The sequence below is a fragment of the Thunnus maccoyii genome, chromosome 4 (genome assembly GCF_910596095.1).
Source record: "Thunnus maccoyii chromosome 4, fThuMac1.1, whole genome shotgun sequence".
Taxonomy (NCBI): Eukaryota; Metazoa; Chordata; class Actinopteri; order Scombriformes; family Scombridae; genus Thunnus; species Thunnus maccoyii.
The window spans coordinates 29,255,042-29,268,380 of NC_056536.1; the positions used below are offsets into that span (position 1 = coordinate 29,255,042).

General features: G+C 40.8%; 1 protein-coding gene across 4 annotated transcripts in view; it reads left to right on the top strand.

The window, feature by feature from the left end:
- The window catches only part of spryd3 (SPRY domain containing 3), a 70,338-nt gene that overhangs the window by 4,141 nt on the left and 52,858 nt on the right, over positions 1-13,339 (top strand). For all 4 annotated transcript variants that reach the window (XM_042408149.1, XM_042408148.1, XM_042408151.1 and 1 more), the window contains exons 2-6: positions 901-1,028; positions 2,700-2,775; positions 6,300-6,424; positions 9,259-9,394; positions 9,521-9,709. In XM_042408149.1, the coding sequence (XP_042264083.1) occupies positions 901-1,028; positions 2,700-2,775; positions 6,300-6,424; positions 9,259-9,394; positions 9,521-9,709 (654 nt within the window). The remainder of the gene's footprint in view (positions 1-900; positions 1,029-2,699; positions 2,776-6,299; positions 6,425-9,258; positions 9,395-9,520; positions 9,710-13,339) is intronic.

Here is a 13,339-nt window from a genome sequence, read left to right on the forward strand (position 1 = left end):
CAACATGGACATTACCTCAATCGGACATGGTGGAAAAGCAACAGAACAGAAAATCTTCCTGCCTCCGCCGAGACATTGATAGCATCGACCTGTATTTGTTTTAGTGACTCTGTGGTGTCGTATGAAATGACTTTCAATGTTTCTTTTGTTACTGCAGTATTCAAACACTGAATTCAACAGCTTACAAATGACAGCGTAGCTTACCGGCAGCCTGCAGCTGCATTACTTTTCAAGACACCATGGACATTACTGGAGTTGGAGATGGTGGAAAAGCAACAGAACAGAAAATCGTCCTGCTTCCCTGAAGTCACCGGTGTGGCAACATTTTGTCTTCCTCGTGAGTTTTGTAAACAACAGAAAAACTACAGTTTTAGGCTATGCTACACACTTCGGTAAAGTTGGAGATATATTGAAAGATTCGAACTTCTCAGATCAGTAACTCATAAGCGAAACGCTGTTACAACACAAACAACGTCTCTTTCCTATCGTAGTGAGGTAGACAACGAGCTACAACCTAATTTTTCACCGTCCTCCGAGCTGGACTAATAACACTGCTGGTCTCTATGTACAGCCGGCTGTGGGACGAGTGTGCAAGGACCGTTTACAAAGTGCAACACCTAAACTTGGTTTCCTCACCAAAAAGCCACCAGGATTAATCCTGTGAGGAAACTCAAGCTGTTGTTGTAAAGTACCCTTCTGCCATCTAGTGGCTCCTCTTTTTGTTTTTGTGTTTAACAGTTTTCCTATTGACTGGTGAAATAAGTTATTGTTACAATTTAAATAAATTATTTAAATTTGACCATATCTCTCTGAGGTTCAGGCAAAAAGTTGAAAGGACATAAAAGCAATGGACATAACCTGCCTACTACTAACTACTAACTTAATGGTTTCTTCATTCAGATGGATGACATCAACGTACTACACCACAGATGCCTCCTGAATTTGAGGCGTCGAATCCAAGACATTAGGGATGGACGCCCGGCGCAGGAACGATACATGAGGTTGCTGAAGGACGGAGACACGCTCAGGTCAGCCTGATTTAAACTCACCTTGGTGGGGATTGAGCTGAAGTGATTATGTGGCTTTGTGGGAATCAGAGTTGATCTCAAAAGATGCTTCCGTTGATATTGTGTTGGTTTCTCTGCCTACACGTTGGTGTGTAGCTGTAATTAGGGATGCACGATATTGGTGACGATACTGACTTGATGGGTTTGGGTATTGGCCATGATGTGATTGATCCACATTAAGTACAGTGTCTTCAACTATTTTATTATATAAGTCTGTGTTTCAGGTAATCATTCAGTCATGGCAGGTCGTCCACTTGGTTTTTAGCGCCACAGCAATCCCTGGCCTCATATTAACGTTCATAAAAATGATCCCAACGAGTTCCAGGCAGAGAAGTGTACAGAATTGAGATTTGAGGAAAAAGAGAGCACTGGTATTGGTAGATATCCCAAGTTTAGGTATCTGAAGCAGTGCTTGGAAAGATATTCACTGATAATGACTGGTAAACCCTTAAAAACACTATATTTCCCCCTTAAAATCTATGCTAGCCATACTGGAAGTTTACAGTAGATCCTTTGCAATTAGTTTAGTGTAAATAAAATCTTGTGTTTGACTATGAACCTCAGAGGCATATACTTACCATGAATTTCTGTTATATAGTGACTACGTTAAGTAACAAAAGCAATGGATTCTTTATTCTAGCGATTTGATTTGGCTACTTAATACTGTGCAAAACATGTAACGCACAACAATACTGATCCAATGGTTCAGAAGCTCCAGTCGACCTTTTTCACAGACCTCGTCATAGTAGGACAAGCACAGGTGAATAATGTTAAAGCTGGTGTGCAGGACTTTTGTGTCCCCCTTCTGGCAGTGACAGTAATTACAAAAACACAGTCAACATGTACTTACGTCATAGGCTCCGCCATAGCGTACTCCGTCGCTACTGTTGTGGCTGTAAAGCGGTGTTTTGAGCGTCACACAATCCCCACAAAATGACTTGTTTCACTATTAGAATTTGATCCTTTCAGTCCGATAACATTTGGAAAGTCTAGAAGAGCCACACGATTAAATTATTTTAGCATGTGCTCGCTCTGCCTGTAGAGCAGAGCGGGAATGTCACACCAGACACCAGATTTTAAAAACTCCATATAACTGTGAAATAGAGATATTTACCTGGCGGTGATAGGCTTAATTTAGCATTGTGAGAACTTTTTTGGCAAGGGTTTGAAAGTAACAGACATTACTCAAGTGTCCCAGTAAGTCATGACAGCATGACACTGGACCAACAAGCATAATACCAGAACCCTGAAATCGAAGCAACTAAGTGGAATTCAGTCATCATTCCTTTTCCTGCCGTGACATGCCAAAATGTCATTGTGAAAATGTGTTTGTCCTCGTGTGTCTCCAGGTTTCCCTTCCATAACAAAACACACATGCTCATACTGTATGTTTAACAGTAACAGCCAATAATCACATGCCTGTCATTTGATATATCATCGTCTAATCACGTGGCTGAGGAGCAGTTGTAATCAGGTTTCATTGTCTGGGATGCACATTATGTCTCATTTGCATCTGCACATATTATGTTGATAGTGTTTCGACAATCTTTCGATCCAAAGATTGAAGAGGTTGTTTTGAGGTGTGTTTCTGATTGTGAGTCCTACTGTTAACCTGTAATTTATTCCCTGTAGTTACCAAGGGAACTCTGAAGAAGTGGGTTGCTATGTGGCTGGCCATCCTTTATCAAAGGGAAACTGCTACTTTGAGGTAAGGCACATTGATAGATGCCTATTGTGACATTGTTGGATTGTAACCGAGCTCTGATTGAGTTGCAAAACCCGATCGTCATCTCTGCTGTCTTTTTTTTTTGTGTGCATGATTAGTCGTCGTGATCGCTACAAGCTGCTATCTCTGTTCTCCATTCTCTGTTTACCGTAAAAGAAAAGTAGATAATCATTAGAAAATAAGTGGTCCTTTGCACAATCATTCATTTTGAAATGTTGGGTGGGTGGGTGGATGGGTGGGTGGTGGGGGGGGGGGGCGGAATTACTCACAATATGATAGGCTTACCACATACCATCGTCCCTAGTTGTGCCCAAGATTGCTTTTCCATCCAGCCAGCAATTTTATCCCCTGGAATCCTGTTGCTGACAATTTTCTCAACTTCATATTAAATTCTGAGTGCCCCCCCACAGTCCCAGTTCACCAGTGCAAAACCACTACCTCAAAAATGTCGTAGCTGCATTGGAATGAGGGATAGGGTGTGGGTTAGGTGGTATCTCTGAGCACAAAGATTAGTCTAACATAGAGTGTTTTTATGCAGACAGGCAGGCAGGCAGGCAGGCAGGCAGGCAGGCGGGCAGGCAGGCCGACTGGCAGCAGGACATTCATTTAGCAAAGCTGATGTGCCCCTATGTATCAGCCCTTTTTTTTTAGTAGTTACTCATACATACAGTACAGCAGAGTATGAGGGGGGAAAAAAGTATCTTGGTGATGTAGCACAGGAAAGTTGCAAGAGTTCAGTCATAAATTAGATGCTGCAGTTAGGGCTGCAGTTTGTTATTTATGAGCCAGCCTGTTTGTGTACGGAGCACGTCAGAGCAGGCCTCGTGACGTGTGGTCAAGTGACTGCAGGTGAGGCAGGCATACTTCCTTGTCTGGGGGGGGTTTTTTTTTTTTAGGCTTCAGGAGGAAAAATTAGGCTGTACATTATCCAGTGAACCTACGTCATTGTGCTGAGCTACGAATAGAGCCAGACAGACAGGACCACGCTGCATCAGTGTCCCATAGCTATACCAGGCTTTCCTGCAAATGATCTATTTCTTCCACTATTCTTTCCCAGATTTTTTTTTTTGTTTTTTTTTGTTTTTGAAAGGAGAAGCACCATTTTGAATATACATTTAAGCATTTCAGATCTGCTTCACTAAGATACAGGCTGACTGTGTGTGCTTTGACTTTATTTATCATGGCTCTAACGTGTCCCTGATGTGTGCCAGATGTGACATTTCCTTTAAATGTGATGTCAAACTCTCATCTGACCTCCAGATCTCTCTCTCTCTCTCTGCTCCCTAGCATGAAAATCCTCAAGATAACAACATTTATATTTAAATGAGAATCACATTTGGAGGCTGATAGATCCCTCTGACATTTAAACAAGTGGATTTTAATGTGGTCATTAACCACAGTTTAATACTACATTATTCTCCACTCTGTGACGCACATGCTGTCAGTTTCCCCAGATATCTCAAAAATTTGGGAGCTTTTATTCTGATAAAGGTCAGGCTACTGTCAAAGTATGCGTCACTGCTATCCTCGTGTTTCTCCACGCTTTGTGCTTTCACAAGGAACCCATTTCACCTTTGTCAGCGCTGCTGCACTTCCTCCAGTTTTTTTTTTTTCGTCGTCTGTCTTCAAGGCCAGCGAAACATCTGCAGCATTCCACTTGTTTTAATAGATTTATTTAAGAAATTATTATATCAACAAAACTTAACGGCTCATCAGAATCAGATTTATTGCCAAGTAAGAGAGAAAGACAGGTGGTATAAATATATAAATAAAGTATTACAATAAAGAATAAGTACAAGAAATATATTCTATGTGAAGAGAGATGTTAAGTTTAATAAAATATTGTGCAGGATATTTACTGGGAATGTGCAGATGTTCATAGTATAAATGGCGTATCTAACGTGCTAATGTAAATAATAGAAAGACTACAAATGTAACATGTGAGATGTGATGAGTGTACAGATGTGCAGTATAAGATTATAGATCTCACATTAATAGTACATGTAGTGTCTATGTGTGCGGTAGAGTTCCGTGTCAGCGGGGGTCCCGGGCCTTGTTAATGAGGCCAGCTGCAGTCAGGAAGAAACTGTTCCTGCGGTGTGAGGTTTTTTGGTCATGATAGACTGCGGCGTCTTGCCGGAGGGGAGCGCTCGGAAAAAAAAAGAAAAAGTTTATGTCCTGGGTGGGGTGGGAGGGGTCGGCCATGATCTTTCCCGCTCGCCTCTGCGTCAGTATCAGTGACTAACATTCCTACTCTTTCCTGATCTAAGTCATCTCACATGTTTTTGTAAGTTTTATTGGGACATTCACACAGACATTAATGGATTGTTAATGTGTGGAAGTGGTAGCCTGCAGAGGCCAAGAATTTAGTTTCTTTTAACAAAGCAGAGGTATAAAGTGCCAGACTGGACATCAAAGGAATCAAGCCTGGAGTTTGAGTCAGAGAAACCCGAGAAGTTTAGTTTCTCATGTGCTGATAGTTGTAATGGAGGAGCGGTGATTTGCGGTAGAGAGGTAAAGAACGGGGGAGGCAGGTAGATTTATTTTGACTCAAGACTATGATCATATGGTATGAAGCACAAACAGTGCATGCAATATTGTAATAACAAAACAATGGCGCACAGCATGGACACAGTACAACATGTTATTTAAACAAAGGAAGGTCATTATTCAAAAAGGCACCACATTTACAAATAACCTTTTGGATTATCTGATTGTATCAACAAAATTAATTTAAACAAAAGATGGGCAGCTTAAATAATACCTTGGAAAGTACCTTTCCCGACAACTGGTCATGCTTACAGTCTTACATTCAAACTAAATCAGATACTCGTCTTCTAGACATTTGTCATTAAAAGGTTGCAGATCTTCTGGTTTCTATCTAGTCCTTTATATCTTCTAGTGACCTTTTTAGATGAGTGCGAAATGACTCAGAGAAGTCATCGAGAAAAGAAGAGACCAAACACGTTCTCTTGTGTTTGTCTATTTTGTCTCCTTTCACCTCATTCTGCTCGACGGTGTGTGTCATTTCGCTCCGATTGAGTCGGCTTAGTTGGCGGGCTGGCGTGACGTCTGAGGGGGAGGCAAGGGAGGGGGGGGGGGGGGTTGGTGGTGATTGTGGAGGTTTTCCCATGTGCTGCCAGTGGCACAGCTGTGTACCCGTGCAAGGAGTCAGACTCTGGGCATTTGGGTGAGCGCCACACAGACAGACTGAGGGCTAGGAAAGGGCGAGATTTACAACAGGCTTAATTTCTTGAGTCGGGTTTTCCATTCAAGGTGTGACTCGGCGAAGGTTCTCACAGTAAAATATAAGACTCGTGTTTTGATTTTGGTTTTCTGCTATAAATCCATGCTGTTTTTAAAAAAAGTACCTCTTCATTTTGCCCACACAAGTGAGTAAAAACATATAAAAAGCCTGCTCTAAGTGTAGCAGTAGGTTAAACTAGCTGTTTCTGGTGCCACAAGTTGTAGTTACATTGTTTTTGTTTGTGTGTGTGTGTGTGTAGGTGACAATAGTGGACACAGGGGTGAGGGGGACCATTGCTGTGGGCCTGGTGCCTAAATTCTACAGGCTGGACCACCAGCCTGGCTGGCTGCCATACTCTGTAGCTTACCACGCTGACAACGGCAAGTAAGTGAAACCACAATCATCTTTGCACTACAGTACAGCATTGGTTTCTTGGATGGTTTGGGGAAAATGGATTGTGGCCTGTTGCTGCTGCATCCACACATAACTACAACAGTAATTCCCTATATCATTCTTCTTAGCTCTTACTTTTCTGAACATTTTTAAGCAGCATAAAACTCTCTGGTCACAGGAGTAGTTTTGGCGTAATGACGCTGAACCTTGCACCCCAAAACCCTTGGTTGTAGGGATCCAACTAACAGTTTTTTTACTTATCAATGAATCTGTTGATTATTTTTTGTCTGTACAAGGAGTGCAAAAACCCAAAGTGATCGTCAAATTGTTTTTTTTTTGATGATCACTTGTGTCAACAAAATCAAAGAGGGAGTATCAGTATTTCAACTGCAAATGACAGCTCGAGTCCCACAAAAGTTTGTTCAAACCAGAAGGGAATTTACAATGACATAAAACAGATAAAAGCTGCTAATCCTCATAATTGAGGTAGAACCAGTGAGTGTTTTGCATTTTTGCTTGTAAAAGGATTCAAATGATTAATTATCAAAAATGTTGTTGATAGGGGATGTACCAATCCAACTCTTATTGTGTGGATTGAGTATAGGCCAGACGTGACAGATACACATTAAATACAGCTGCTTTGCCAATGTCGTAAAGTTTTTGCTATCAGTTACAGTAATTAAGTCGGGCTGTCGACTCAGTTTATAGCGCCGCAGCAATTCCTGGCGTCGTGTTACTTAAGCTGAGGTATCAGAATCTGTATTTTAGAGAAGAAGAAGTAGAAATTGTAAGTAATTCTGAATAAAGGCATCCACATAAAGTACTGAAACTAAATTAAAATGTGTAAAAAGTGTACTGGGGGGGTTTGACGTCCTGTTTTAAAGCTAGATTTACACTCATCTAGCACTTTATTAGGAACACCGGTGCAATCTAATGCAATCCCATACAACAGCTCTGCCATAAATTCTACTTTTACGAAGCTTATACGTTTTCATACATAGTAAACGCTGGTGTACTGGAGTACGTTATATTGTAAAGTCATGTACGTTAATGAGATGGATAAAATATTAGGAAAACATTTCAGTATCATGCATTTAAGCACACCATCACCACCGCCCACTACAACCTCAATAATAAACATAAAATTGAATTATCACCTTTCTGACAATGTCAACAAAAACTGAAAATGTAGAAGCTTCGTAAAAGTAGAATTTATGGCAGAGCTGTTGTATTGGATTGCATTAGATTGCACAGGTGTTCCTAATAAAGTGCTTGGTGAGTGTATATTTGTGCGTCTCGATGTATGGTGTTCCCACCATAGATGGCTCCAGCGTAGTAAATAATTTTATATTTCGGTATCTGATTTCACCTGTTGGTAGCCCCGCCGCAACGATGTATAGACGTGTTGTACATTATAGGTCTGTATTGTGCTGTCTTTATATACTCAAAAGTAACTGTGTGTTTACATTCTTAACTGAAGTCATTTTTCTTTTTTCATTCTTTAAAAGAATTGTTTGACATCTTGGGAAATTTGCTTATTATTCCCTTCTTGCAGAGAGTTAGATGAGAAGTTCAAAACCACTCGTGTCTGTGGCGTTAGCTAGAGCCTTCAGACGGTTAGCTTAGCTTAGCATAAAGACTGGAAACAGAGGGAAATGGCTAGCTCAGCTCTGTCCAAGGTAAAAAAAAAATGCTTATCAACACCTCCAAAGCTTAGTAGGTAACATGTTCTATGTTGTTTGTTTAATCTGTAAAAAATAATAAAAATGAAATGGCAAGTTGTGGTGCCAGACAGCTTCCAGTCTTTATGCTAATTGCTCCAACTTCATGTGAGAGTAGCATTGATCCTCTACAGTACCAGTCAAAAGTTTGGACACACCTACTCATTCAAGGGTTTCTTTACTGTTTTCTATATTGTAGAACAACAATGAAGGCATCAAAACTATGAAATAACACATATGGAATTATGTAGTAAACAAAAAGAGTTAAAGCTGGAGTGTCTCCCCCTTCTGGCTGTGAGAGTAATTACAAAAACACTGTGGACATGTGCTTACGTCAGCCTACTCTGTCGCCGCTGTTGCGGTTGGTAAATTACCACGAGTGTCACACAACCCCTGTGAAATGACTCGTTTAACTATCAGAATTTGATCCATTCGGTCCGATAACATTTGGAAAGTCTAGAAGAGCCGTACGATTAAATGATTTAATCCTGATTCAAGTTAGCAGAGGGCTAACCGGAAGTAAGTCTCTGGGTGTGCGTTCAAACAGCCAGAGTGGGAATGTTCCTCCCCACATGAGATTTAAAATCTCTGCATACCTTGAAATACAGAGAGATTTATCTGGCTGTGATAGGCTTAATCAGCATTGTGTGAACTTGTTTGGCAAAGGCTTGAATATAATGGACGTTGATTTATATGTAAAAGTTTCACACTGCGGGTTTAAACAAACCATTTCATATTTTAGATTCCTGAAAGTAGCCGCTGTCTTGCTTGATGACAGCTTTGCTCACTTTTGGCGATATCTTGATCTTGGTTTGTTTACTACATAATTTTATAAGCCTTATTTTTATAGTTTTGATGTCTTCAGTATTGTTCTACAGTGTAGAAAATAGCAAAAATACAATATAAACCTTGAATGAGTAGGTACGTCCAAACTTTTGACTCGTACTGTACATGCATAGGCTTCATTAATGTGACCTCATAACCTCACACACACAAGTATAAATTCAGCTTAATCCAAGTCACTTCAGTTATAAAAAGAGTCATGATTGAATTATTATTTTTAGCAGTAACTAGATTACTTATTTTGTCTCCTTTCTTCCCAAGGTTATATAATGGTAACCCTGTGGGGCAACAATTTGGGCCAAAATGTGCTCGCGGTGACCGCATTGGCTGTGGAATACACTCAGAAAATATCGAAGCAGGTTTTACAACAGTCTTTTTCACCAAAAATGGCAAAGAGGTAGGTATTTTTAACCTTTTTATGACATTCTGTAAGGCTTTATTTCATGGACACAGAAAGGCAAATGAAACCAGCAGAACTGTCTCTGTTTCCTCATCCACTGTTTCCTTATAATCTCCTATCCAGGTAGGTTCAGTGGAGGTTCCTGTGTCTGCGGAGGGGCTGTTCCCCGCCGTAGGAATGCACTCCATGGGGGAGGAAGTGAAGGTTGACCTGCAGGCTGAGTGGTTCCTGGAAGAGGATGATAGTATGATGATGGTGGACAGCCATGAAGATGACTGGGGACGGCTTTATGACGTCAGGGTGTGCGGCACGGTAAGAAGAATGAGTCTTATCGATTGCCTCACCGTTAGAGGATGTTTGGGCGAACGTTTGGGGGAGATTTCCGTAATTCGAGGAGATCAGGTTCATCGTTCTGCGTTCAGAACAGAGATAACTCTTTTGTTTAGTCTAACACAAACATTGCAAGCATGCTGTCGTATTTCTTGGAATTTTAAGGGTTTTTTTTTTTTACTACAAGGAACTTTTAAGTGTTTATGAAACAGTCTCATGATGCCTCTATATGACCTACACAAGCAAACAACACCTCTATATAGTTATTTTAAATGCCTGCTGAAATCAGACGAAATGATTTACGGCGGGCAGACTGGAAAAACCTGTTTACATTAGATGTAGCGTTGTAGCATGAGGGATTATAAAGACGTTACCAGGATGCAGGAGGATATTCTCTTTGTTTGATCATGTTTAAAGTAAAGTCAGACTTGTTGTCGGCACCATCATCATATTACAATTATTAATCTTTTCATAGCTACAAATAGATACATCACCTTCATCGCCATGCATCCTGTAAACAGCTGTGTTTAAAAAAAAAAAAAAAAAAAAAAAAAGAAGTATTAAAAATAAGTCTTTTCTTTCACTCGCTTCCAAAAACAAATGAACACGCTAGCTAGGATCTTTACGACACAAGGCGGTGGTGCTCATGGGAAATGCGATCCTCATTTCTGGGAAAACATTACAGCTTTTGTCCACAGAGGGCGCTAAAATCAACACAAAATGAATGTTCCTTGCTTCTTTAAACGATAGTGTTGCTGTCTCCACAAAGCAGCTGCATTACTGTGCTAGTTTTTGCTAAATGTAGTTCCAAGCAGGACTTTCTGTAACAATTAATCTGTAGTTTTTTTTTTTTAATTAACCATTTACAGAATGCCTTTTAAAAACCCAAAGTGAATCGCTTATTTAATTCTGACCAGAAGCCAAACAAGCTAGAAGAGATTCTTGTGAAAATTAAACTGATCTTGCTTATTTTTTGATGCTGTACCACTTTAAGATTAATACTGTTTATAAATGTGTTTCTCGGTTAACGATTAGTCTATTAATCACTTCGGCACGATATTTGCCTTCCTTTTGTTGCGAACACAGAGACACAACGTATGTGAAAACATACGGATTACACATTACATTTTGTTTGTTTCTCTAGCATATGTCTTTTGAGAGAGCTAGATTAAAGTAGCTTTCCTGCAGCTTGTGCATAGTGGTTGCCAGTTCCCCGTGTTTGTTTTGTACTCTTATGAGATCCTTCAGCTTTATGTTCTTTAGAAAATCCCTCTTTGTTGACAACTGTACTTAATGCTATCTTAATTTCGAAGAAAGCTCTAGACACAGTCACCCGAATTAGAATGATTTTGTCTGAGTCGTTGTATGATCTTGCTGGGACTGGATTGGGGTCACATTTAGTGAGTGTTTTTGCAGATTACTTCATGACATCATCTTAGGGATTTTCCTTTTTCAGAGTTCTGCAGAAATCAGGTTCACTAACAAGATAAACAGCAGACTCGCGGCGAAGACGTTGAGTCTGTAGAGTCCGGGATTACGCAACAGTTTGGCAAATTAACCTGCAAAGTTTAGACACAAGCTGGGTAACGTACCAACTTTTTTTTTTTTTTTTTTTTTTAATTTACAGGCCTCAATGATAGGGATGGGAATTCCATCTTCAGACTTGTTCAATGAATGGCACCTCCAACAGCTTTCAGTTGCCAGATGTTGAGAATGGTTGCCACACTGTAATTGTTTTAATTGCTCTCATAATAGTGTGTTATTACCTGAATTAAACATAATAAATTAAGATGCACACATTCTAACACATTTCTCTTGTTTTTTTCATGTTTTCTGTCACTCAAACAGCTGCATTAGATAATGTATGACATCCCGCCAGTGTTAGTGATGGTGAAATCTGATGCCAAACTATAAATCAGTACCATTCCTACACCATACACATTATCAGTCCTGGATGATTTGGTGCCCTAGGCGAATTCTCAGTCGTACCCTCCCACCTGGCCTGGTTTCCTTCGTTGACATGCTTTTGGCATATCACTAATACCGCTTTCAAACCGTGGATATGACACCGGAACGACGCAGGTATGACGCGGGTATGACGCAGGTGTGACGCAGGTCTACCCGACACGTGTTCTGCTCGTTGGACCCGTTCATTAGACAGCTGTCACCCTGCTTCTCACTGTTAGCAGAGGCTGCAGTCTGCTGAGTAGTTTCATCAAATTCACTGAGAATTACTCTGAATTACATCAAATAATTACCAGATAAAAGTTTCTGTTTCAACTCTCTGTCCATCTGTGTCCATCACCCATGGATGCTCACTTTCTGTTTCCTTCTCTCTTCCTCTTCCTCACCTTTTTTAGCAAGTTAAATGTAGGGCCGTCACCTAAAAGACGCTGAGTGGATGCATCGATCGATTAAACCCCCCCAAGTTGACTCACATTTTGTCAGTTGAGTTGCTGCCTTTTTTATTTTTAGCCACATCATTACACACAGAGTAACGCAGCGTGACAGCGTGAGAGGCTGTTAACTTTTACGCGTTCTTTGTCTTTAAATGACCTAAACACATAATTGTGATGGAAACAAAGAGGGGTTGATGGAAAACGGAGGAACGGCGTGATGCAGAGCCACCGTTTCCCGCTCGGAGCTCTCAGCTCCGCTGTTAAATGCAGGGAAGTCGGCTAAACTGCTGTTTAAACAGACACATACCAGCGTCTCTACCGTCTCCTCCTCTGCCGTCCGGTGTAATCGACTCTTTGGCTGACAGCGCTGTCAGCAGCCGGGCAGGAGAGAGAGAGACGCTCGGTGCTGCGCTGGCATTTTACAACTGATCTAATACAAGGACGCGCACTGCTGATTTTCTCTGACGTTTACACATGACAAACAACATTAAAACACAAGTCTTACAGGTTAAACAGGAGACTCATCAATGTAGTGCGGGGAGGCTGCTATGCAGGTGCGCTTGATTTAACTGTAACTGTGATATAACCGGGTGGAGACATGACTAACATTTCTCATAGGAGGCTGTATTGCAGAAAGAAACAAATTAGATAAGTAATGTTTAATATGTACGCCCATAAGAATATAGAGAAATATACTGTTGATGAAAATATGTGTCATCATAATTGTTTTCAATGAGTCATTATGGTCTCATTTGCTAAATTCGGGCCCTCTAATAAGTGTGCTGGTGTTGGTTGACAGCTGTGATTGACAGCTGGCTCACCTGCTGGGACTCTGCGGCACTGAGTTGGACTTTTAGAGCTTCTGCACAAAGAATAAACCTTTTTTTTGCTCAAAACATGCAGCTCTACTGTTCTTACTCACTCATAACATGCTATCAATGTCTCTTGATTATGACACCTGTAGTAGCTGATGTATGCACCAGTAAGCTAACGTTCGCTTCAGTTAGAGAGGTAGCGGGGCGTGTTGCCAGAGCGTGAAAGGCAACACCCGGCACTCACCTACTGGTTTGCATTGGAGTTGGTGTGAAGCCAACTCCGATGCAAACCAGTGGATGACATCACATCTGGTTTCACCCATCTGGTCGGTTGTAGGGTAAAGATTTAGATCTGTTTTCTCAGACTAAACTCTGATTCAGATAGTCGATATTAGCCA